Genomic DNA, 23,886 nt, shown 5'->3' on the forward strand with positions numbered 1-23,886 from the left:
CCTTGCAGCTAGTGTTGTCATGAGACTAAATGCTAGCCAAAGTGATGTGATCCGAAATGATATAGGCAACTTCTAGGCCATGCCCCTAATGGGAAAGGGGTTTCCCTGCCCTTTGAACCCCTCTTCCTTCCCAGAGGCTGGGATGAGAAGATAAGGGTGAGCCATCTTGGACCAAGAGCCAAACTCTCAACATGGTAGAACTACAAAAGACAAGGCACCCAGACCCATGCTATAATGGAGACAACATAACAACTGCACAAACAACTGCCAACCTGGACTTTGCCATTAGAGAGCAATGCATTTCCATCTTGTTTAAGTAATAATTATAATGTGCCAAACCTATTTCCCAATGAACACGATAAGAATTCAGTAAATATTAGCTCTTTTTATTATTGTCCACCTGCAGAGATGTTGCTATCAGGTTCTGCTTCAGTCTCTGCTGTAGTGCCTGCAACTTAACTCTTTGTCTACAGCTAGAGTTTCATATTCCTTTAAGAGAATAAAGCCACAGCGACTGACCAAAAAACAAAAAACAAAAAACACTGACGAACCAGAAACAGTAAGACAAAAAGCACTTGAAATAATACAGGCAGGGAGAACAATGTCGCAGCAGCCCGATGCCAATGACTGCGTGCCTCCTAGCACTCCCGTCTTTTGTTTGTTTTGTTGGGAGATAATTAGATTTGTTTATTTACTTATTTATTTTAATGGAGGTACTGGGGATTGAACCCAGGACCTCATGTATGCTAAGTGTGCACTCTAACACTGAGCTGTACCCTCCCCCCGCCAGCACTCCCGTCTTTTGTTCACATCCAGAGGCAATGCCATCAACACTGAGGCTATTTCACATTTGCCTAAGGAAAATCCAGGCATGACCAGACCTCCTTTCCATACTCTGAATATAAAAGTATTACTTTTTCATTTTGATCATAGCTTCCATGTAGAGAACCTATTACTATTATTAAAATCTAACCATCACAACACTTAGCCACAATAATCACAGTCCCTCTGTTTTACGTGTCATGCTATCACACTTTGACAATAACCCAGAGGAAGACTTTATGATTCCAATTTTACAGATAATAAAGGGGAATCTGAGAGAGGAAATGTCCCAGGACTAGTATGCGGTACAGTCAGGATTCAGATCCAGAGTTTTAGATTTCCAAATCTGCATTCTTTCCCACACTAGGCTCCGCTGGCTCTCAGTCTACTAAAATGTTACTCAGAAAGGACACTGTATTCATGACTGCTATTGCTTTCTTAGTTGTGCCAAGCCAGGCTGAACACATTCATAGTTTAGCTTCAGTAAACATGAAGGGTTTCTTCTGTCTGCCCCGCTTCTTCCACCAAGTGGCACCTGCCCAGGTAACCTCTTATCACAGTCTCTTATGATAGACATTCCCCAGCAGAGCTGTTCTTCAATGAACATCACTAAAAAACTTAACAAAGCTTGCGATTAGTTTCCAAGTCAAAGGCTATTACAAATAATCAAGACCACTCAAGAACTGGGGGAAAGTTTTGCTCAGACAGAAAGCCACTTCAGAGGCAATAATAAGGAACAGGAATGAAAAAACCGTTGTCTAGATAGAGAAATCTTGCAATTTGTGCCAACTTAACGTGTTTAGAAATTGTCTCCAGGAAAGCAGGCATTACGAAATCTTCACCTCTGCAGATGACACCAAGCACTTCCCAGTAGTAAAACACTTGGCTTACAGGAACATACCAGGAGACCTCACAGAGCCATGGGAACAGACAGGTAATTGTTTAATAATCTATAGTCTTAAAATCATAGCAGAAATGGATCTCATATGTAATTATCAAAGCAAGTCTTCTACCTAGAACACCCTGTAACAAATATCTCAATTTCCTGGCCTGACAAGGAACAAGGATATGTTTTACTAATGTGAACCCCAAAGGATACCTTTCTTGAGTACCAAAATCAGTGGAAAGTCCTGTTATCCATATGGTAAATTACTCAGAAAAAGAGGGGGTGGAGAAAGAATCAGTACAGCAAGAAGTAGGAAACCTGTATTTTTTAAAAAAATAAAATACCGGGCCTTTAAAGATTATTGCCATGACAATGAAAGGACAAAATGGACTTGATGGGAGGAAAATGGACATTCATACACAAAAAAGATAATTTGAGGAGAACACATTGCCCTTAAAAAATTCTTTAAAACTACTGCTGCTGCTGAATACAGGTACATACTAGTTTTAATTTTGATAAACATATTGCTGAGGTTTATTTCTAAAATGTCTCTAAATTGAATGTGTGTAAACGAAATTATTTTAAATGCAGCAAGGAAGGAGTTATATGCACAGCAAAGATAGTTATCAGTACTTGATTTTTCCCATTTATCTCTTTAGGTGATGTTTATGGGGACACATATTTTCATAGATAAAGATTATTACATAACACCCTTCCAGCAGTTTTCCTAGTTAATAATATCAGTATATGGTACAAGAAACGTCAAATCACCATTTCCTTGAAATTCATTGAGGATGAATATAAAAGTTGTTTTATATGCTATGGTTTTTTTCTTATATATACTTCATTGAACATCATCATTGACAATTAAGTGCTTTCAGGTCCCATAAAAAGATGAGATTTGTGCTAAGCAATCAACAAATCTGATCCACAAGACGCATGATCTTAATTGCACCCATTTTCTCGGACTGCTGGTTGTTTCCCAATATTCCTTTTACTCTTTTACACCAATAAAACTCCCAAATGGCCACCCAGAATAAAAACTACATTTACCAGTTAAATATGCAAACTCCCTCACAGCTAAGTATGGCCATGTACCTACATTCTGGCCAAGATGACATAAACAAGGTCATCAGACATGTCCTAAAGGGAAGGGAACCTGTCTTTTTTTTTTCCTGCCCTTTGCCCTTTCCCCTCCTGGCTGGAATGAGGAGAGTATGCCATCCTGGACCATGAGGTATGACTAAGACTCTCTCCTTGACCAAACTTTACACAAGCTCCTCGAGGTCTCTTTTCGACTAGATGTTGTACCTGGGCCCTGTCTTCAACCTGCAGAGCGCAGATTTAGTAAGAGTCCTGCTCAATCCGCTTAGCGAGAATACCCCCACCATTGATATCTATAATTACCCTGGCCTGCCTTCAGCAAGAATTCTGGTAAGTCGATTTACTAAGAATCCCCTTATCATCAATGTCTCCTCTTAGTAATTTCCCATTAATTGACCCCTTCCTTTTTGCTATATTTGGAGTTGAGTCTGATCTCTCTCCTCTACTGCTGTAGTCTTTTTTATTTTTGTGTCTGTGATAGTCTTGAATTCTATTGCAATAGTCCTGAATAGAGTCTTCCTTACCATTTTAGTAAGTGTCAAAACAATTTTTTATTTAACAGGTGTTAGCCCACATTGAAGATGGCAGACCAACCAATTAAAAAGGACCTCGGGCCTCTGATAAGTGTGGAGCCACCATTACCAGTCCTGGGTTGCTTTCACGACTTCATCTCAGTAAAAAAAAAAAGAAATACCCCTCTCTCTTACTTAAGCTACTATTATTTTGCTTTTCTGACACTCAGAGCTGAACTTACCCTAATTTCCATACCCATAAATAGCATAGATACTATTACAAAAGTAGAGAGGAATGCAAATCCTGGCTTTAAAATACTAATCGTATACAGTCTATGAAAGATGTCAGTTATTTGTATTTTACGCAAAGAACTTATCATTTTAAGTCACTGTGAAAGTGGAGACTTTGCACAATCCAATAAAATATAACTTTGCTTCTGCTAAATTGGAAATTAGTTTCCTTCTCTTATGCCTTACGTATCAAATTAAGTGCTCAATGAATTTTTGCTGTATCTTGGAAATGTATTTCCCAAATATATGACAAAAAATTCATACAAATCAATACTGAAACCACACTAACATCCAATAGTAAATAGACAGTGTGAATAAAAAATCCACAAAAGAGGAAATACAAATGGCTAACAATCATGTAAAAACAGTAATAATCACATAAGTGGAAATTAACATAGGATACTACTTTATCAGATTAGTAAAGATTTATACCAATAACTTCAATGTTGGCAATGAAATAACGTAATACTTTAGTGAAGAGGAAATTGATAACATTTCTGAAAAACAATTTTTAATGTAAAGGAAATATAAATCAAAATATGAGTCATAATATAATAAAAAATTAAGAGAAGATTTAAGAATAAGGATGTTCATGGAAATTAGAACAGTTAAAATACCGCACATCCATGTTATGAAATCTTATCCAGCCGATAAAAATGATGCTTCCAAGGAATTTTTAATGGTATCAAAAATGTTCATTAAATACTGTTGAGCAAAAATAAAGGATAGAAAATTACGTATATAATGTGGTTCCAATTATGTGAAAATTACATGTACACACAGAAAAGTAATAGAAAGTAAATTCAACAAAAGTGGAAACTCAATGGTAGAGTGCACAAGGTCCTAGGTTCAATCCCCAGTAACTCCATTTAAAAAATAAATAAGTTAATAAAATCTAACTACCTCTCCCTCCCCCCACAAAAAAGTATACAGTGCTGTGTGTCAATTACAGCTCAATAAAACTGAAAAGAAAAAAAATTTTTTTTAAAAAGTAGAAACTATCTCTGGCAAGAGGGATCTTAAGTGAGTTTTTAGAGTTCATATTATACCTATTTTCTAATTTTCTATAATAAACTATTACTTCCATAATGAAAAATATATCAGAAGATATTAAATATTTCTTTAAAGATTAAGAATTTATGACATAAAAATATTGTATATTGATGCCCTTTAGAGATCCTAGTGCATTAGTGAGTTTAAAAACCTTAAAAAAAAATCCTTTGCTGTGCAGTTTTATCAATTTTAGATATTTGCATAAAATGTTTACCAGTTATGTTTACTCTTCAGTGAAATAATAATTAGAAATTAGAATCGGAATTAACATGTCAGCCTAATCTTATGACAGATTTAAATCAACTAAACCTTAACTTTTATTAAGATAGGAACATTCATATAAATTGTTGATATAAAATGGTCACATGCCTGAAATCTAAAACGTTAGAGGCAGCATTTTTGTTAAGTGAAGTTTTCATTTATATTTCCTCCGAAATAAAATGCCCCCTTCCCCAGGAATACAGCTGGGTTTCACTTAATGAGATCTTCCATTATGAAATGACCTGCCTTTGGGGGATGAGTCTTCACTCCCCCTCCCAGTTCTGACACCCCTCCCCGTGGACATTCGGCAATGTTGTAGATTACCTGGGCTTCACAGCCAGTGTTTCTTCAATTTACAGCAAAAGGGAATGGTAGTTTCCTGGATGTGAGTGCAAATTAATCCCTGCTGCCTAGGGCCATGTCCTCTTACACCAATTCTGGCTAGAGGTAGCTCACAAGGAAACAGTACTAAAAGGAATTTGGAGAAGAATTAAAGAGAGATACACAGCTGACCCTCAAACAACACAAGTTTGAACTGCACAGGTCCACTCATTCGTGGATTTTTTTCAGTAGTAAATATTATAGTACTATGTGATCTGCGGTTGGTTGAATCCTCGGATGGAGAACCGTGACTATGGAGGGCCAACTCTGAATTATACTCCAATTTTTGACTGCATGGAGGGTCAGCACCCCTAACTCCCACACTGTTCAAGGGTCAACTGCATATATACACACATATATACAACATGTATATCCACACACACTCCACATAGGTAACCATTTTACTTATGACTATGGTGATCATACTATTTCAGACAAACAAAAAAATGGTCTAGCAACTCTGTTTATTTTGGTAATCCAGTGTTTGAAACATCACCAAATATCAGGTATTTGTGACCCTGTGCCTATGATGAGACTTCTAATAAGAATAACTTGAAGGAAAATGCTACAGAATCAAAATTTAAGTTAGTTTCCCTATATGTGGGTATATGTTGAAATCACTAAGCTCTTTGGTGGGAAAACCCCTAAGGTTTTAAATTCATTTAAGGCAGAGCCAGATTTTTTTTTTTTTCATGTCTCTGTGGCTCATTAAGAGTTTGGGTTCTATTAGGGAGCCAATGTGTTCATGCTGAGAGTTTCTGTTAATCCACTAAAAAGCTTTGCGGCAATTCTATTAGGATTAAGGCAAGATGTTTACCAAAGCAGACGTCCACTCCAATAGTTTCCCTGGTGTTTTATGGGGACAGTGAGTCTTTAGGCTCTTGAGAAGGTCAAACCAATTTTGTTCTTAGTGGCAGTGATAAGATTTGAAGAAACAAACAGCCCCACTGATCAAACATTTGTAGAATACAAAGAGAATATTATTGTTGGCACCTACTGGTCTCCCTAACTTCCTGGCTGAATGGATAATTCTTGAAATTGTTTCAAATCCATTTGAACCAAATATTCAGCTTCTCTGTGGGATTCCAAAGAGCCAATTTAAATACGCTTTCCCTTTTTGTTTCTCCCTCCTCCTCTTTCTTCCTAGACCTGCAGTAAAATGATGGAATCAACCACACAAAGACAAAGCCATAAGGTGAATGGCAGTGTCCAGGCTGGGCTCTCCGGTCCCTTGATGATACTAACCTCTGATTTGCTTAGTGGCCCATCTCAGCTGAGCCAGCTGTGTGGAACAAATTGTAATACACTTGCACTTTGGTTTTCAGTCAGCAGAAAGAAGAGAATAGCAGGAGGAACGCTGGTCAGTTTTTACTGTGTAAGAGTAGTGCTTCAATAAAGGTCGTACAAACTTTGGATAATGTGATACAGCTTATAGGTCAGAGCTATCGGTAAATACCAGGCTAAAGAAATGTTTTCTGCTGTGTTCCATTTCTCTGACAGATATTAGGAAAGCTGTGGGTGGGCTTTCAACAGAGTCTGAATAGATGCCGTTACTGCAAAAGCACCACAGCCTAGACAAAAAGAAAGCAAGATGGAGCAAGAGAATCTTGGCTCTGATGTTTATCAGTTGGACAAGTGATTTAATCTCAGGTTCAGCTGCCACAGCTGTAGTACATTATACTAGCACGTACGTCTCAGGGATGACATGGGGATTAAATGAGGATACCTTTATGAACTGAGTAGGAACATTCTCTGGTGTGAGCGAGGCATCAGAGAGTTTACCATCTTTTTCTGGTCCCCCTGAAAGGCCAGATAGATGACTCAGAAGTTAAAAGTGACCGAAGAGTGGAGTGTGAGCTCCGGAACCAGACTGTGGGGAATACAAATCATCGTTCTGCTACCTACTAGCTGTGTGATCTTGGACGAGTTCTTCAATTTTGCATTTTCAGTTCCCCTGTTTATAAATCACACTTTTTACCCCATTGGGAAAATGTATTTGTAATCTGTCCTTTGCCATTTTGCAGAACCTTCTGCTCTTTCGTGGTATTTGAGACCTCCAGATTCATTTTGTTGTTCTTCTACAGAGGCAATGAAACATATTTAAGCTGTTCCAGCACATGAGCCACGACACATTGGCTGAGGCATTGAAATCTCCTAGAGATTTAAGGACTGTGAAATCACCTAACGTCCCAGACAGAAGCCCATGTTCCACTTCTGATAGTTGATGGTTTCAAGTGTAACTCCATCTTATCTCTTAGACTATCAATGTCCTATTTCTCCCTGAGATGGCTTTCAGTTTTCAGGCGTACGCAGCTATTATCAAGGCTAGAACTTATCATGGTGTTGTTTTCAAAGCCAAAGGTCAGCAAACTACAGCCCTTGAGCCAAATCCAGCCCACTGCCTGTTTTTATAAATAAAGTTTTATTGGAATACAGTCATATCCACTTATTTACATATTGTCTATTCCTTCTTTCATCTTACATTGGCAGAGTGAAGTAGTCAGAGAGCCTGTACTGTACAGCCTAAAACATTTATTATCTAGCTTTTTACAGAAACTGTACGCTGACTCTGGGTCTACACCATGAATAAAGCCTGATCTAGGACTGCAAACTTCTTTATGTCTACAGACCCAACAGGTGGTGAGCAGGACTGTGTCTCTGCTCACCTCCATTACGCTAACAATAAATACATAGCACTTGGCTCACAAAATGTGCTCAACAAATGTTGACTACTGCTGAGTCTTGGGGACTGTAGAATGCTTTTGGCTGCATGTAACAGAAAATCAGATTGCAACCACTAATAAAGAACACCAAAATACATTATATTGCTTAAAGAAGAAGTCCAGAAGTGTGGAAGGTTCTAGTAAATCAGGATGCTGACCTCAGTTCTCTGCCATTCTTTCGGCTCAGCTTCACTGCTGAGCTGGCCTTCATACTCAACAACTGGGATAACATGGTTTTACTGAAACTGCCCAGTGGGAAAGACAACCTTCCATAAATTTGGGCTCTATGTCTGAGTGGGTCATCTTTGGTCTCATGTCCACCTCCAGACCAGTAATAGTTACCAGAGGAATCCCAGACAAGGGATGATTGCTCTAAAAAAATCTAATGCTGGAGCTGAGCAAAACTGAGCCTTGCATAGGGAGGAAGAAAAGAGAAATGTCTGCAGTAAGACAACTGACAGATTTCACCACTGAGGCAAGCCCAAGAACAGGCGCCAAAGACAAAGTAAGGCCAGATATGTTTTCACGCATCGTGGTTAAATGAAAATGACAGCTTCTTAGTGAGAAGAAAGCCCACAAATGAACTGCTGAAATGAATAGGCACTCAGAAGTTGGAGATTTGTTATAGAGGCCAATACCACAAGGTAGACATTTAACAGGATTTGTTTTTAGGTGTGGAAGATCAAGTAGAGTAAGAACTGGTTAATGAGATGTTTTTGGAGTGGATACTGTGAGCCATGTATTCGTGTATGTTAGGCTGAGTTCTTCTAAAGTTAGAAAAATCTAAGGAACAAGACAAATCAACAAAGATTTTTATCGTGTGCTTCCAAATGGTCAGTATCTTTTTTCCACTTGCAATTACTGTTGACAGCTCAATTTTCTTTGCATCAGTTCTTCCCTCTTTCTTCACTGCATTAAAGCCATCAACAAATCTAAGTGATTTGTTCTGCACAGAGAATATTTAAAGTACTTACTCTCTAACAGTCAAAATCTGTGTCTAGATATCTCCTACCACTCCTTCCTACTTGGTCTGAAGGAGAAGAATAAATATATTTGAGCCTCTTGGATCAACCTAGCGCTCTGGTCGTAGGCAGATGTCTCTCTCTAGCCCACAATTCATGGCTAGAAGTAATTATGAGGCTTCTCATGTGCCTTTGGGTGAAGAGGATCCTTAGAAGCACCCAGAGGTCACTCCCACCTTAATTAATGCCACCCTTCAGGGGCTATGTGGGCTGTGAAGCACAGTTGGGCGACAGGTCTAAAATGTTGATTCAGTACCATTTTTACACTTTTTATTGTTCTATTTTCTTTCTTTCTCTCTAAGGACAATGTACTCAAGCAAATAAACCCACAAACAAACAATAAATCCACTCCTTTCCAAACTTCAATGTGCTAACTTTCCAGATCAGTATGTTCTCTGTAATTATCATAACTCTTAAACATTTTCTTTAGCTTCCATTTCCTTCTAAAACCTATTATCAGAATCTGAAGGCAAGAGTGCTTCACGGTAAACAGCTGAAACCCAGTTGATACATATTGGCCAACATCAAAATCCTTTTCACATTTCAAGGCTAAGCTCTAATGCTACCTCTTCTGAGAAACCATTCCTTCAACTTGTATCTTATTCATAACAGATTACTTATTCCTCTAGATGCCCACAAAATATCCAACCTACACCTCTGGAGCACGGTGAAAACAATTACTGTAATAGCACAAAAGTTTACAGTTGCAATACCATAAATTGTGATAGCTTGCAAAAAAGGTTTACTGTTGCTACACCATAAATTCTTTGCTTTGATGATTTTGGAGGATATCAAGGAAAAAGGACTACGTTTCCAGTCTGATCTGGCTAATCTCCTGGTTGCATTTTTGAGGAACTAAGTGGAAGATGCAGGTTCATGTGCAAGTGATTTATGGCATGCTCTCAGGAGGAACCTGAAAGGAGTAGGGGAGGCAGAAGGTGGGAAGGAAGAGGGGGCAAAGCAAGGGTGTGAATTTCCACTGACGTCCAGCCTCAGCACGATCCCACGGCTGCTCTGAAACAGGAGTTGCACTACAGTCTGTCTTGCCTTGAGGCAAGGGGTTTCTGTACCTGTAAGCCACTGGCTTAGAGCTGCCCAGTAGGGAAAGAAACTCAACTTTCGCCTGGTGCTTGTGGCTCTCTAGTCCTACAGGCAACTCCAGCCACCCAAAGGCAAGTCCTCTAAAGAAGGTAGTAGGTGAAAATCCTTAGAAGTAAAGTACGTGGAAACTGGGAAATGAGAGCACAGATCCAACAAAGGGCCCCCAAGCGATCTCAGTGGAGCACTGATGGTGTTGACCACAAATCATAAATCAAGGGCAACACAAACCAACAATAAGCCCAATGCTTTTAGCCAGCAATGATTGAGTGCTTACTGCATGCCAGCACTGTTTGAAGCTCTTGAAAATATTAGCTTATTTAATCCTTACTACAACCTTACGAGGTAGCTCATGTTATTATTTCTGTTTTGTCAAATGAGGAGACTAGATTTATCTATTGAAGCAACTTATCTAAAGTGACACAAAGATGTCATGGGGAGACTAAGATTTGAATTAGCAAATGTAGATGTGTGACTCAACAGCGTGCACTCTAGACACCATGCCGCCCACATCGGCGTGGCTTCTCAATACACGAAGCTGTTAAGTGTCAGAGCCTGAGTCATTTGGCCCGGGCTCAGATTCTGGTAGCTCAGAACAAAACGAGACGACACATCTAAAAGAAAAAAACTGCACTAACTAAATATGAGCGGTGTTGTTATTCAAGAAGGGAACAGACATTGCCACTTAAAAAAAAATCTATTTTCTATAAAAGTATCTCTTAGATCTGTAAAAGTCTTTCTTCTGCTATTCTCAAAATGATTAAAGAGCCAGGAAATCCACAACCTTATTCTTGATAGCTGTTGTATATTACGCGATTTGGCAAATTTCATTACAGAGAATAAGGAAAGAAGATAAGGGAAGAAAAATAAAGAAAAAGGAAGAGGGGGTATAATGGATTATTACTAAAAGTTATTGAGAAGGACAGAAAGAAATATTCTGAACAAAGTCCTATTCACTGTACCTCAGTCATTCCTGGGATCTAGTTATTAAATTGTTTTTTTCCTGAACAGAGTGATTTTTAATTCCCCCGAGAATGTTGTCAAGAACTGTTTAGTACCTTGCCCCTCATAAACAGTGTAACTTTTTGCAGTGCATTAGAAAATTTAGTCACTTTCCACGACTGAACTACCAATGCCAAAAATATCATTTCTGATTTCTTGAAAATCATTAACTGCATTTAACTGCCACCTGAATTCTAGGCATAGATAAAGTGCAATAATTTTAATCAAAGCTTTTGTTTAAGATTGGTTGAATACGTTGGAATGATGCAAATAAGAATTCTGAGCTCTTAACTATGAAATAAGCATCAATCAAGAATATTTCAATGTATTTTCAGTTCTAAGGATCCTAGTTCCTTTAGGCACATTGATTATTTTTGCAACATGTGAAAATAATCTTATGACAAGATTTCTCCTCAAGTAAAATAAACATAAGCTTCTGAGTGCAATTTTGGGAGACATGAAACACACAAAAGCTACATGTTGCATAGTAAGCAGTGACTGAGGCGGGAACTCTGTTTACCTCTGCTCCTGTATCCAGGGGTAGACATAATAACCAAATATATTTATCAAGCAGGACAGGGCAGGCAGCAACCAATCACAATGATGCTGTGATCATTTCGAACAGAGGATATAACCAATCAGAATGGATGCTGGCTGAAACATAGGTGAGGTCATACCTGGGGATCCAGCTAAATACCAACCCTGCCTATAACTGATGTGAAACTCAACTATGCCCATATTATTCAACTTTCCTCCCACAGAAACTTATTTCAAGAAATTCAGGTGATCTCTGGGAACTTTTCACTCTGTAGACCCACTTCCTCTCCCATCTCTGGTCGAAGCAAATTCCCAGTAAGACTGACCTGAGAAAGGCATTATCAGCAAACAACAGTTAACATTTGTTGTGCACTTAGGTACCAGGCACTGCACATGTATTATTGTCCTTAATCTTTGCAACAACCCTATAACGTAAGTACTATTATCATCCTTGTTTTATTGATGAGGAAACCAAGGCACAGAAAAGCTGAGTCACACAACTAGCACATCCCAGAGCTGGTACTCAAGCCTGGGCAGTCTTTCCACTTAACTACTGGTTATGATGTCATTAGCAAATGGACAGTCTCATCAACACCATATTTACAGCTCTATTCCATCCTTCAATCTGGTTAACTGATAAAAGTACCAAAGATGTTTTCTAGTATTTGAGCTATTGCTGGGAGCCCATGAAGTCACTGACCAACACTGGTCTCCAGTGTGGTTGCAGTTGCCCCATTTCTGATTTAAATTGCTTCAAACAAACAGAAAGCAGTCAAAGAGGGCAGGGAAGATTAAAGAATCTTACCTTATTCTCTTGTCCTCTACTTTTTTCAAATATTCGTCTCTCTTCAGGACTCCCAGGATCATTTCCTTCTCATGATCTAATAGAAATGACAGGTTGATGAACTCTGAGTTCTTAGACATGGTATTTCAACAGCAGCTCGGAGTAGCAGTGGTTGAATCTTCTAGTTGAATTGATTTCTACAATTCTTAAGGTCCCCTTGAACCACCCAGTGTCACTCAGTTGCTTGATGTACAGAGACTTTTTACAAGGTCTCTGAATAGCTGATGGTAGGTAGGTATTCTTCCAGGCCACACAGAAAACAGGCTCCACTGGAATTACATTTCCAGAAAGTCATTATTGTTTTAACTGAAAAAGGTCCAGTGGCAGCTGAACTTCCCTAATGATGCTTAACGTCAATCTAGGAAGCTACGAGCAGGAATCAGATCCGCTGGGACAGAATCCAGAAAACACTGAAAAGGTGGAGAAAACAAAGGAGAGAAAAATTAATTAGGCCATTTTCCCCATAGCACTGAAGACAGACACTTGTAAGAGGGTCTAATTTTTAAAAAATACTCTTTAAAAAAAAATTTTGGGGGGGAGGCAATTAGGTTTTTTTTTTTTTTTTATTTAATGGAGGTACAGGGGATTGAACCCAGGACCTCAGGCATGCTAAGTGAGTGCTCTACTACTGAGCTATATCCTCCTCCCTAGAGGGTCTAATTTTTTAAACACTCACATACCTAACTCAAAAAACACTTTTTATTCAGAAAATATGCATTTGTGAAATAATTATTGTGCTTATTACCATAAAATAGTACTTATACTTAGTGGATTCCAGGTTCTCTGTGTCAATTCCATTTCCTCCGTTATAAGGAGCTTCTTCTACCAGCCAGAGCCCATCACCATCCTTACAGCTGACCCACGGGTGAACTGGGTCACCACTTTGGGACAATAAGTGCATAAGCTGGACTGTCCACAACAGGATAGGTCCCTTAAGTGGCTCTATTCTGCCCTCTCTCCTCAAAACTAGGACTACCACCAAAAAAAGTACCAGACAAAACAAATATGAACCATTGCTACATGTAGCAACCTAAATCTCTCTCACAAACATGAATCTTGAATGAAAAAAATTAAGTTGCAGAACAAATCATGCAGAATAACAGCACACGCATGAAGGAAATAACTTTCAAAAATATTATATCTAATTTAGGACCACATATATTTGTAGTACAAATATGAGGAAATTCACGGGAGATTCATAGAGCTGCAATCAGAGAGAACACAGGAACTTCAACTGTATTGGGTGATGTTTTATTCTCAATATAGGTTTATATCTGATGATATACATGTATGTGAACTATTCCAGGCCTGTTTTACATACTGCAGAATAGATGTTTTAAAACTACCCCTCTGTCAGCATAAGCTCACCAGGCCCTCTTCCTCATACTAATTCTTTTTTTTTTCTTTTTCTTTTTCTTTTTTTTTTTTTTTTAGGAGAGGGAGGTATTTACATAGATAGGTAGATATACAAACATATACGTATATATAAAAACATATATATGGAGGTACTGGGGATTGAACCCAGGACCTTGTGCATGCTAAGCACACGCTCTTATCACTGAGCTTCCTCTCCACTCCTCATATTAACTGTTGAGCACATTCTTTTACTGGCTTGGTACCTGGATTCTCTCTGTACAGCCCCTTAAGGATGATGGCTCTTAGCGCGTCCCACTGAGTTTTGTGATTTGGCGTCATCCCTTGACACTGTCCCTTGGCTTCCCCCAAGGTCTATGAACTACAAACTACATACTTGGTTTGCTTGGTTCTAGCCAGGGTTCTAAGCATAACTAGATACTTATTCAAAGACTGCTTTGGGACCTCCCATTAACCACAGGTCAGGTTGACCTCAGAATCTCAGATCTGGAAGGATAGGGTCTTGTCCAGGGCCTCTTTAACTTTCCAAAGCCCCCACCTGTTTGTTCTCTACATCGTATACCGAACCAGAACTTTGCTGAAATGACTCAGAACTGAACTGCTTCCTACAGACCACGTGCTATCCCGCTCAGAGGAAACTGCCCAGGTCTGAGAGAGTGCAGACTCTGGAAATAAACTCCAGGTCTTTCCTCCATCTCCAAAGTACTAGAGGCTGCAGGGATAAGAGGAGCCCAAGGTTGACATGAACAGGAAGCAACAAGGTTCAGAGCAAAAGGGGCTCTTCAGAAAGGTCTGGTTTTAACATCACTGTCAAGTGCAATCCTCTCAGATAAAGAACACAATTATTTTCTTCTGCCCCTTATGTGTCTCATCTGGTTTCACGCAGAAACAAAAAAACCACATGGTAACTCAGATAATGAATATGTTATCATTACAGCCAAGTTCACTTAAAACGTATTTTATATTTGAAATCACAGTTAGAATGTCCTATGTGAATATTCTATAGAAGTGTGTTCAGAAATTATCCAAGGGGTTGGAAGCTGTAAAAATGTGTGACCTAGAGCTTATGGTTATCCTTGCCTTGAGTTGTATATGCAAGTCTGCCTTCTAAAAATCTAAGGGTTTATTCATGAGGCAAATAAAGGGAAGGTAGCAGTAACACCATGGCGGTAATACAGGAAGGTGAGAGAGAAGATGGGAAATCAAGCATGGATAGAAGGAAAACAGAATTAGTCAGAGAGAGTTGAATTCACAAAATTAGCCCTAAGTGGATGTTTACTCATCTAGATCTGGACCGGGACAGTTGATGTCTAAATGAGTGACCAAGGAGATCAGAAGTAACCCAAATGTTATCTAGAATATCAGGCTGTTTCCTCCAGAAGGCAGGACAGGACTGTGACTATAATTTAGGAATATGGAATCTAACTGATGGTAATCCAGTCCTTCTGGAGAAATACAGGGTGGACACGAGGAGACAAGAGCTTAGATGTAGATAAGGGAGATCCAGGGAGCTAGATGCTGTAGTGCCCTCCAGACTCTGACCACAGCAGAAGCATTTGAGCCTCAAAAGGAAAATAACCTATTTGTTTCCAGTAGTACGTGTTCCATGTTGGGTGATGAGGCTTCAGTCTGGCCAATTTTCATGCCATTAGTCACTCACACCATACAATTCTTTCCTCTTGCTTGAATTTCACTTCTTTCTAAGACACTTCTGGTTGTAAGTTGGCTTCCTATTCAGCTGTCCCTTCAGGAAGTAGATGTCCTGGTCCTGCTAATGGAACCCTCTATGTCTGGTTTAGTTTGAACCTATGTCTGATCCATTCACTGTATGCTGACCAAATCACATCTCTGAGCCTTTGGAGGACCAGCATCTGGGGTTGGGATGAGTTCGCTTAAGTATGCACCTTTTACATTTAAAAAAAATTTTTTTAAACTTAAGTATAGTTGCTGTACAATATTACATAAGTTACAGGTGTAAAATACAGTGAGTCACAATTTTTAAAGGTTATAAGTATGCACCATTTTTGATACCTATTTTCAGCTAGTTATAGCCTCTCTCATTGAAGCCCTTACCCCACTATGTACACACTTTAATCAAGTGGAAAAATGAGTAAAAATAATCATGAGTACATTTTATCCAGAGCTGATTCTCCCTCGTTTAGTTAAATGTGCCCAGTAAACACTAGACAGATTAGGAGAGACAACTTCATTTTTATTTTATTCCTCAGCATCTTCACTTAAACACATCTCTCTCCTTAAACACTTCACATGTGGATTTTTCCCTCTCTGGCCAGTAGCCTTGCTGAACTGAGCTAAAATATTTTAAAAGCTGACAAGATGGTTTGCATGTCATGCTGCTGCCTTTCAGCAGAGATAGCTCAGCGCAGGTCATTAACTCTGCGGAGTATCAGACAAGATGTGATAATCAAAAATCCTCAAAGCGTCAAAGACCTAGGTTTTTTAAAAAAAAAACTGTTTTACATAATACACATTTAAAATTAATAGGGGCTGATATTTCAGTCACAGGAGAGGGTCTGTTTGAATGTATCCCATTATTGGGTATTTGAAATGAAGCTTTAAAAACAGAATGTTTCTGGAAGTGCTCTTAGGATGAAATTAATACAAATAAAATTCACTTCCAGTCTGTCTGTAATTATGTGACAACAGTTAGATGGATTTTCAGCACGTTTAGAGGGACGTTTACAACGCTTAGAATAATCAACATATGCAAAATTCACTTGGGAGTGCCTTTCAAATAGAAGAGCAGGCAAGAATACACATGACTGTCAAAAGGTGAGACCCACCATAGAGATAAAAATGCTGTGAGGAAAGAAACAGCCCTTTTACTATGAAATCCAAGCTGAAAGGCTCAAGGGCAGATGTTACAGACTTGCAGGCATTTATTTTGAATAAAGCAGTTTCTTCTCACATAGGCAACTCCGTGTGGCACATTCCACGGGAGCGCAGTAGTTGAATTTATTTTTCACAAACAATAATCAGAAGGCCAAGTAACAATATCACCAGCTTTACAGTGATGCTCCAAGAACCGCATCCTCAGAATGTCCTATAATGATAAGCGCTAACACTTAGATAATTCAACTCATTCTTATGACCTCCTCACAGATTAAATTCTAATACCCCCACTTTACAGATTAGAAAACTGACACATACAGAAATTAATCAATATGTCCAAAGTCATACAGTTAATAATAGGACAGTATGGATTCAAGGACCCTGTTTCCAACCATTACAGAGACTGTCTCTCAGTGCCTCCAGGGAACAACAGTATCACAACTTTCCAGAATCTTTAATGCTCTGATGTTCACTGTAGACTGTCATAGAACCCTCAGTTTTGAAAGAGATAGTTAACAGGTTTTAATTTCAGCATCATGTATTTCGATATTTTAAAGAGAAGATGATACTTATTTTTTTAAAAAAACTAGTTAGGGAAAAAATCTAAATAATTTCAAGAGGGAAATATTTCAAAGAAAAATTGGCAGACAGACATAATATCTGGCCGTTCCCCTGCATGTTTTTTACCTACCAAGACCTATAAAATTCTGTATTGCCAAAAAACGTTTCACTGAATATACCATATATAGATTTTAAATATCTGTACAAAGGAAGCCAGTATAAATAAAATGAAAAGAAACAAGCGACAAGCTGGGAGAAGACTGTTCCACATAAAGCAGAAAAAGGATCAATATCTAGAAAATATAAAGAGCTCCTACAAATTAGAAGAAAATGAACCAATAAAACAAGGGGCATAAGTAAGAACAGGTAATTCACGTATTAGCACCTCAAACGCAATTCATAACAACATGAAAAGATGCTTATTTAGCTCACCAAGAATTCAAATGCAAATTACAACAAAGAGAAAGAACACTTTTTAGTTTTTTCATTAAATTACAAAAATGTAAAAAACAAAAATTCAGTATTGAATTTGATCACATGTGGAAATGGGCACACTCACATCCCACTGATGGAAGTGGAAACAGGTTCAACCCTTAGTTGAGAGAGAATTCTCCATGGACCTCTTCCGTATTTACACGTCTCGTGAGCAAAGGCACTAACTGGCCTTCTGTCCTGGACAATCTTTCCAGAAATGTTTGCATAGTGACTAATGGAAGACATACTCTGTCTCTGTCTCTGTCTCTCTCTCTCCAAGGGAAGATTTGCTTACAATTTGTTTACTAAAGCACAATTCTACCTCAAGGGCAGAGGGCAGATTTGCTTGCAGTCCACTGTAAAACATTTGGATTCCCTATATTCAGTGTTCCTCAGGTGGTACGCAAATCCACCACGAGCACAATTTCCACCTGGGCATTGTGCTTGTGGGCATGGGGAACCAACGCCAACGTGAAGTTCATGAGACCTGCTGTGCTGTAACAAAATCCATTGTATCTGACCCAGGATTGCATGTCTTCAACCACTATACATAAAACTGTGACAGGCCTACTTCTTAGCTTGAAAGCAGGGTAAAATCTCAGAGCCTTTATAGTTCCTGTGAACCTTTTCAGACAATGAACTGAATCTTTCAAAACTGGTTAAAGGCGAGGGGAGGGTATACCTCAAGTGGTAGAGTACATGGTTCAATCCCCAGACCCTCCTCCAAAAATAAATAAAACCTAAATACCTCCTCCTGCCAAAATAATAATAATAATACAATAATAAATAAATTTTAAAAAATTTTAAAAAAAGGTCAAAGGGTACAGTTTCAGGTATGTTAGATGATTAAATATGTACAGCTTTTTTATGTCAATCCTACCTCAATAGTTTTTTAAGTTTTGAATGTTTTGACCACTTTTAAGAATCTATTTTATAGAAAAATACCTGTGTGTATATGTGAGAATAATGTATAGATAGTCATCGTAGCATAATCATCAAGAGTGACTACATGCAATAGTCAAGACATGGAAACAACATAAATGCTCATCGACAGATGACTGGATAAAGAAGCTGTGGTATATTTATACAATGGAATGCTATTCAGCCATAAAGAATAAAATAATGTCATTTGAAGCAACGTGGGTGGACCCGGAGATTATAACTCTAAGTGAAGTAAGACAGAAAGAGAAAAAAAATACCATATGATATTACGTATATATAGAATCTTAAAAAAGAAAACACTAATGAACTCATCTACAAAACAGAAACAGACTCACAGACATAGTAAACAATCTTACAGGTACCAGGGAGAAAGGGGGTGGCAAGGGAGAAAGGGGGAGTTCGAGATTTACAAATATTAACTACTATACATAAAAATAGATAAAAAAACAAATTTCTTCTCTACAGCACAGGGAACTATATTCAATATCTTGTAGTAATCTTTGATGAAAAACAATATGAAAATGAATATATCTATATATGTGTATGACTGAAACATTGTGCTGTACACTAGAAATTGATACATTGTAACCAGCTATACTTCAATGTTTAAAAAATTTTAAATAAAAATATGTATCAGCATGGAAATATCTAAGCTACATTATTAGTTGAAAGTAGAAATATATTTATGCTTTTAAATGCACATGCATTTAATGCAATGCAATCAATACAAACATATATAAAAATACACAGGAATAAGGCACAGAACGATACATACTGATCTGTTAATCGTGTTGCCTTTTGTCAAGATGAGAGCTGGATTGTCAGGGGTTAGAGAAGAGATGAAAAGGGGCTTATTTCCATATTGTTCATTATTTTATACAGGTTAATATAATCAAATATTATTTATGTCTTTAAAATTTTTAAGAAGCGATAAGGTGTGGTAATTGACAGGAGTTAGAAGCAAAAGAGAGAAAGGCAAAAATAATTTTAAGAATTTGATTTTAGAAGAATACAGGTGACACTGTCAGCAATAGGGAAGTTGGGGAAATGTGCCAGTTTTGGTGTGCGATAATCGATTTCGGTTTCAGACATGTTGTGAACTGGGTAATACCACCCTCTCTTCGACAACAGTTTCTCACCTCCGTTCTTGCTCTCCTACATCAGATTCCTCCTAAAACACAAATTGGATCATTGTTACTCCTATGTTTCAATCCTTTATTGTCTTTCCTTTGTCCTTAAAAGTTCAAATTAGTTAATATGGTTTTAAAAAAAAAGCACTTCATTATCTGACTCTTGCCTATCCCTCTCTGTCATATTTATCCTTTAGTCACACTCAATAATTCATTCGTCTAAAGAAGCATGATCTTCTTCACCTCCAGGTCTTTCTACTCGCCAGACCCTTTGCCTGGAACACTTTCTCCTTCCCTCTTCATCTTCGAATGGCTAAGTATCCACAAATGCCTCTTAGTCTAGCTTAGGTGATCTGTGGGAGGCTCAATAATGACCCCAAAGACAATCATGTCTTAGTCACCAGAATGTTTGCAGATGTGACTAAGTCAAGGATCTTGAGATGGGGAAATTACTCTGGATCATCCAGATGGGCCCAATGTAATCTTAAGGGCCCTTTCAAGAGGGAGGTAGTAGAGTTAAAGTCAGAAAAGGAAGTGTGATGAAAGAAGCAGAGGTTGGAGTGATAGAGGTCAGGGCCATGAGCCAAGGAGTTCACGCAGCTCCTAGAAGCTGGAAAAGGCAAGGAAATGGATTCTCCCCTGGAGCCTCCTGAAGAAATACAGTCCTGCCAACACCATGATTTTAGGTTCATAAGACTCGTTTCAGACTTTCAATGAATGAGATAAAAAATAAGACATGTGAAGAGGAATGCCTAAAATAAAAATTTAAACATTCAGCACCTCATCTCAGAAGGGAATGCTGGATAAGCCTGAGGTGATGCTCTATGCCAAAACAGAGCAGAGAAAAGAAACTAAACTCTGGGCAGATGCTTGAGATGAAGTTGGACAATATTCCAGCTCTGTGGGAGCCACTGCAGTGGGAACGGATTGAGAGTGGAATGTATCACTGAAACCACTGGACATGATATTATGGTGGCCTCCTTACCATGGATGCCTTCTTAACCGTTCTATTAAATAGAACCCACCACAGGTTAACACTCTTCCAATAATTCTGTGTTACAGAATTTCATAAAATATTGCCATTTTTAGAGCAGATGTACGCAAAATAAACAGAAAAAGTCTGTTTCATTTAATTTTAAAAAAATGTACCAGGGAGAATATGAGGACAAGAGAAAGACGCATCACACAAAACATAGTAGGAAGAAGAGCAGTGACTGGCATTTCCTTGGAAACCTGCCTTGAAAGTGAAGCTTATTACTTCCAAATACAACATGTACAATCATTCTTCCATGTTTCAGTTATCTGTCACTCAGTAACAAACCATCCCAAAATTCAATGCCTTAAAACAAAAACTTATCATTATCTTTTACAGCCTGGGGGTTGACTGGGCTTAACTGGGAGGCACTTATTTGGTGTCTCTTATGAGGCTGTAGTCAGAGGGCAGATGGGGCTGAAAGTTATCTGAAGGCTGGAAAGGCGTGGCCAGGGCTGCTGACCAGAGCAGCTGCAGTTTCTCCCCGATGGTGGTCACAGGGTGGCCAAGGGTTTTACATGGCAACTGTCTTCCCTCAGAGCAAGTGTTCCAAGAGGTCAAAGCAGAAACTGCAAGACATCTTAGGACTGACCTTTGGAGGTCACAGAACATTACTTCTGCCATGTTTTATTTGTCAAGTAAATCACTAAAGCTATCTCAGACTGAAGGGGGTGAACTGGATTCCAAAGGAATGAGAGTAACCAAGAATGTGTGGTCACTTGAATTGACCATACCTCACTTCCTAATATACAGGATGTGTAAGTTTGTGGTAACCAGGAATTTGAAGATCAAGGGTCACGCATTCTTCCAGTTCTTGGTGGGAATGGAAAAACTGCACGTGTCCCATAACTCCCTATTTATTGTCACTGGGTCAGTACAAGTGCAGACACTTTTAGCTATACAAAGAGAAGTACGAAGGGCTTGAAATGCTTGGCTGATAAAGGAATACAGGAGTTATTATTATTTACATACACAGATGCATAAATGATACATATTTTTATTTAATTATGATACATATTTTTATTTAAAAATACCGTAAAATGGTAGCACAGTCAGCAGAAGGAGAAATTATTTGAAACTCTTCTATAAACAAACATTATCAACAGTGCTGGTGGGCACTGGGAGAAAACTGGTTCCCTGGATTCCAGGGACTCATAAAAGGGTAAGAGAGCAAGAGAAGGTACTGTTCTCAATGCAGGACCTAATGAATAAAACTAAAGATTCCTGGAAGGGTGTCTCCAAGACTTGTAGATGCCACATTATTTGCAGTAGGGATTCATAAACCTTTCTGAGGGACAGTTGATACCTTAGGCAATCAACAAGACTGCAGAAAAAATACACATATGTTCTACCTTAAAAAATAAAATGTATATTCTAATAGACAAAGGGGGGTAATTTTAGGGATTCATAACTGCGGTCACCAAAAGAATTATATTCTCCAGGGTAAACACTGCTAATACAAAGCCCTCAGAATCAAAGGCTGGCTCCGCGTACCCTCTCAGAGTTGGCGTTGTAGAAACCGTGGGGCTTTGGAAACTAACTGGATTAATTCTACTCCCTGAGAGAATAACATGGACAAGCTCCACTAAGTTTTTGTGTCTTGGTTTATTCATCTGTAAAATGGGAATATTAATATCCACTTCCTTGGATTGCTGTGAGTCTTAAAATAAGTTAATGTATACAAAGTGCCTAGCACAGTATCTGGCACGTAACAGATGCTCAAAACATTTTAGAGCCCTCCATCCTTTCTGGTCTTACACTGAAGTTGGCAATATGTCATTAAAACAGATCAGTAAAAACATACCTCCATTCCCTTCTATTCACAAAATACCCAAAGGTCTCTCGCTAGCTTCCTAGACTTTCTATTAAGAATTTACAAACTTCTCAGCAATTGCTTAGAAATTCCACAATTTTTTAAAAATTTATTGTTTTGTTTTGTTTTTTTAGGAGGAGGTAATTTATTTGATTGATTGATTAATTTTTGGAGGAGGTACTAGGGACTTAACCTAGGACCTTGTGCATGCTAAACATGCGCTCTGCCACTTGAGCTATTCACCACCCCCCCCAATTTTTATTAATAGTAGTAAGATTTTTATATAATGCTAAGATTCCTTTAAATATGATAATATGCTGGAAGGTTCACAATAAGAAAGTAAGTGGAAAAAAATCGGGATATAAACTACTTATACAGTATGATTCCGATTGTGCTAAAGGAAATAAATACATATACCCCTAAATATTATAGAAAAAAGAATGGGAGGAAATCAGTCAAAATATTATCTCCCAGTAGTTATATTACAGCTGTATTTTAATTTCTTTATAATTGTCTTCATTTCTATGTTTCCACAATGAATGCACATTACTTATAAAATCAGTTTTTAAAAAAGCAAATGTTATTGCTGTCAAAAATATAGTCAAAATGTAGAACAGATAAACAAGATTGTACTGTGTAGCACAGGGAAATATATACAGGATCTTGTGGTGGTTCACAGCGAAAGAGAATGTGACAATGAATGTATGTATGTTCATGTATAACTGTAAAATTGTGCTCTACACTGGAATTTGACACAACATTGTAAAATGACTATAACTCAAAAAAAAAGTTTTAAAAAATATATAGTCTAGCCATATGAGCTCAACTTCAAATACCATGATACACAAAGCATATATCCACTGATTGTCACGCTTGACTATTGAACAGGGGGGGAAAAATCAGTAGTAGAGTCATATAGCTTTGTGGTTAATAAATATATTTTTAAAGTAATGCTAATTTATTAAGGCATGTTAAGTCAGGGAAAAAATAAAACCAAAGATCAGATAGAATGGGTTACAGACCATACAAAGGTTCATGCAATAAACATGTATAAAAGCATGTGTCAGAAACTGTGCTGGATCTAGGAGATACAGAGATGAAGAAAGCATGGTCTCTGTCCCCAAAGAGCTTGTCTATTTCATAGTGGAGATAGACATAAACATAAAAAAA

General features: G+C 38.2%; 1 protein-coding gene across 2 annotated transcripts in view; it reads right to left on the minus strand.

The window, feature by feature from the left end:
- SYTL5 (synaptotagmin like 5) overlaps positions 1-23,886 on the minus strand; it is a 303,237-nt gene that overhangs the window by 77,629 nt on the left and 201,722 nt on the right. For both annotated transcript variants that reach the window (XM_064483299.1, XM_064483298.1), the window contains one exon: positions 12,498-12,946. In XM_064483299.1, the coding sequence (XP_064339369.1) occupies positions 12,498-12,616 (119 nt within the window). In that variant the 5' untranslated portion in view covers positions 12,617-12,946. The remainder of the gene's footprint in view (positions 1-12,497; positions 12,947-23,886) is intronic.

Source organism: Camelus dromedarius, chromosome X (genome assembly GCF_036321535.1).
Source record: "Camelus dromedarius isolate mCamDro1 chromosome X, mCamDro1.pat, whole genome shotgun sequence".
NCBI lineage: Eukaryota > Metazoa > Chordata > Mammalia > Artiodactyla > Camelidae > Camelus > Camelus dromedarius.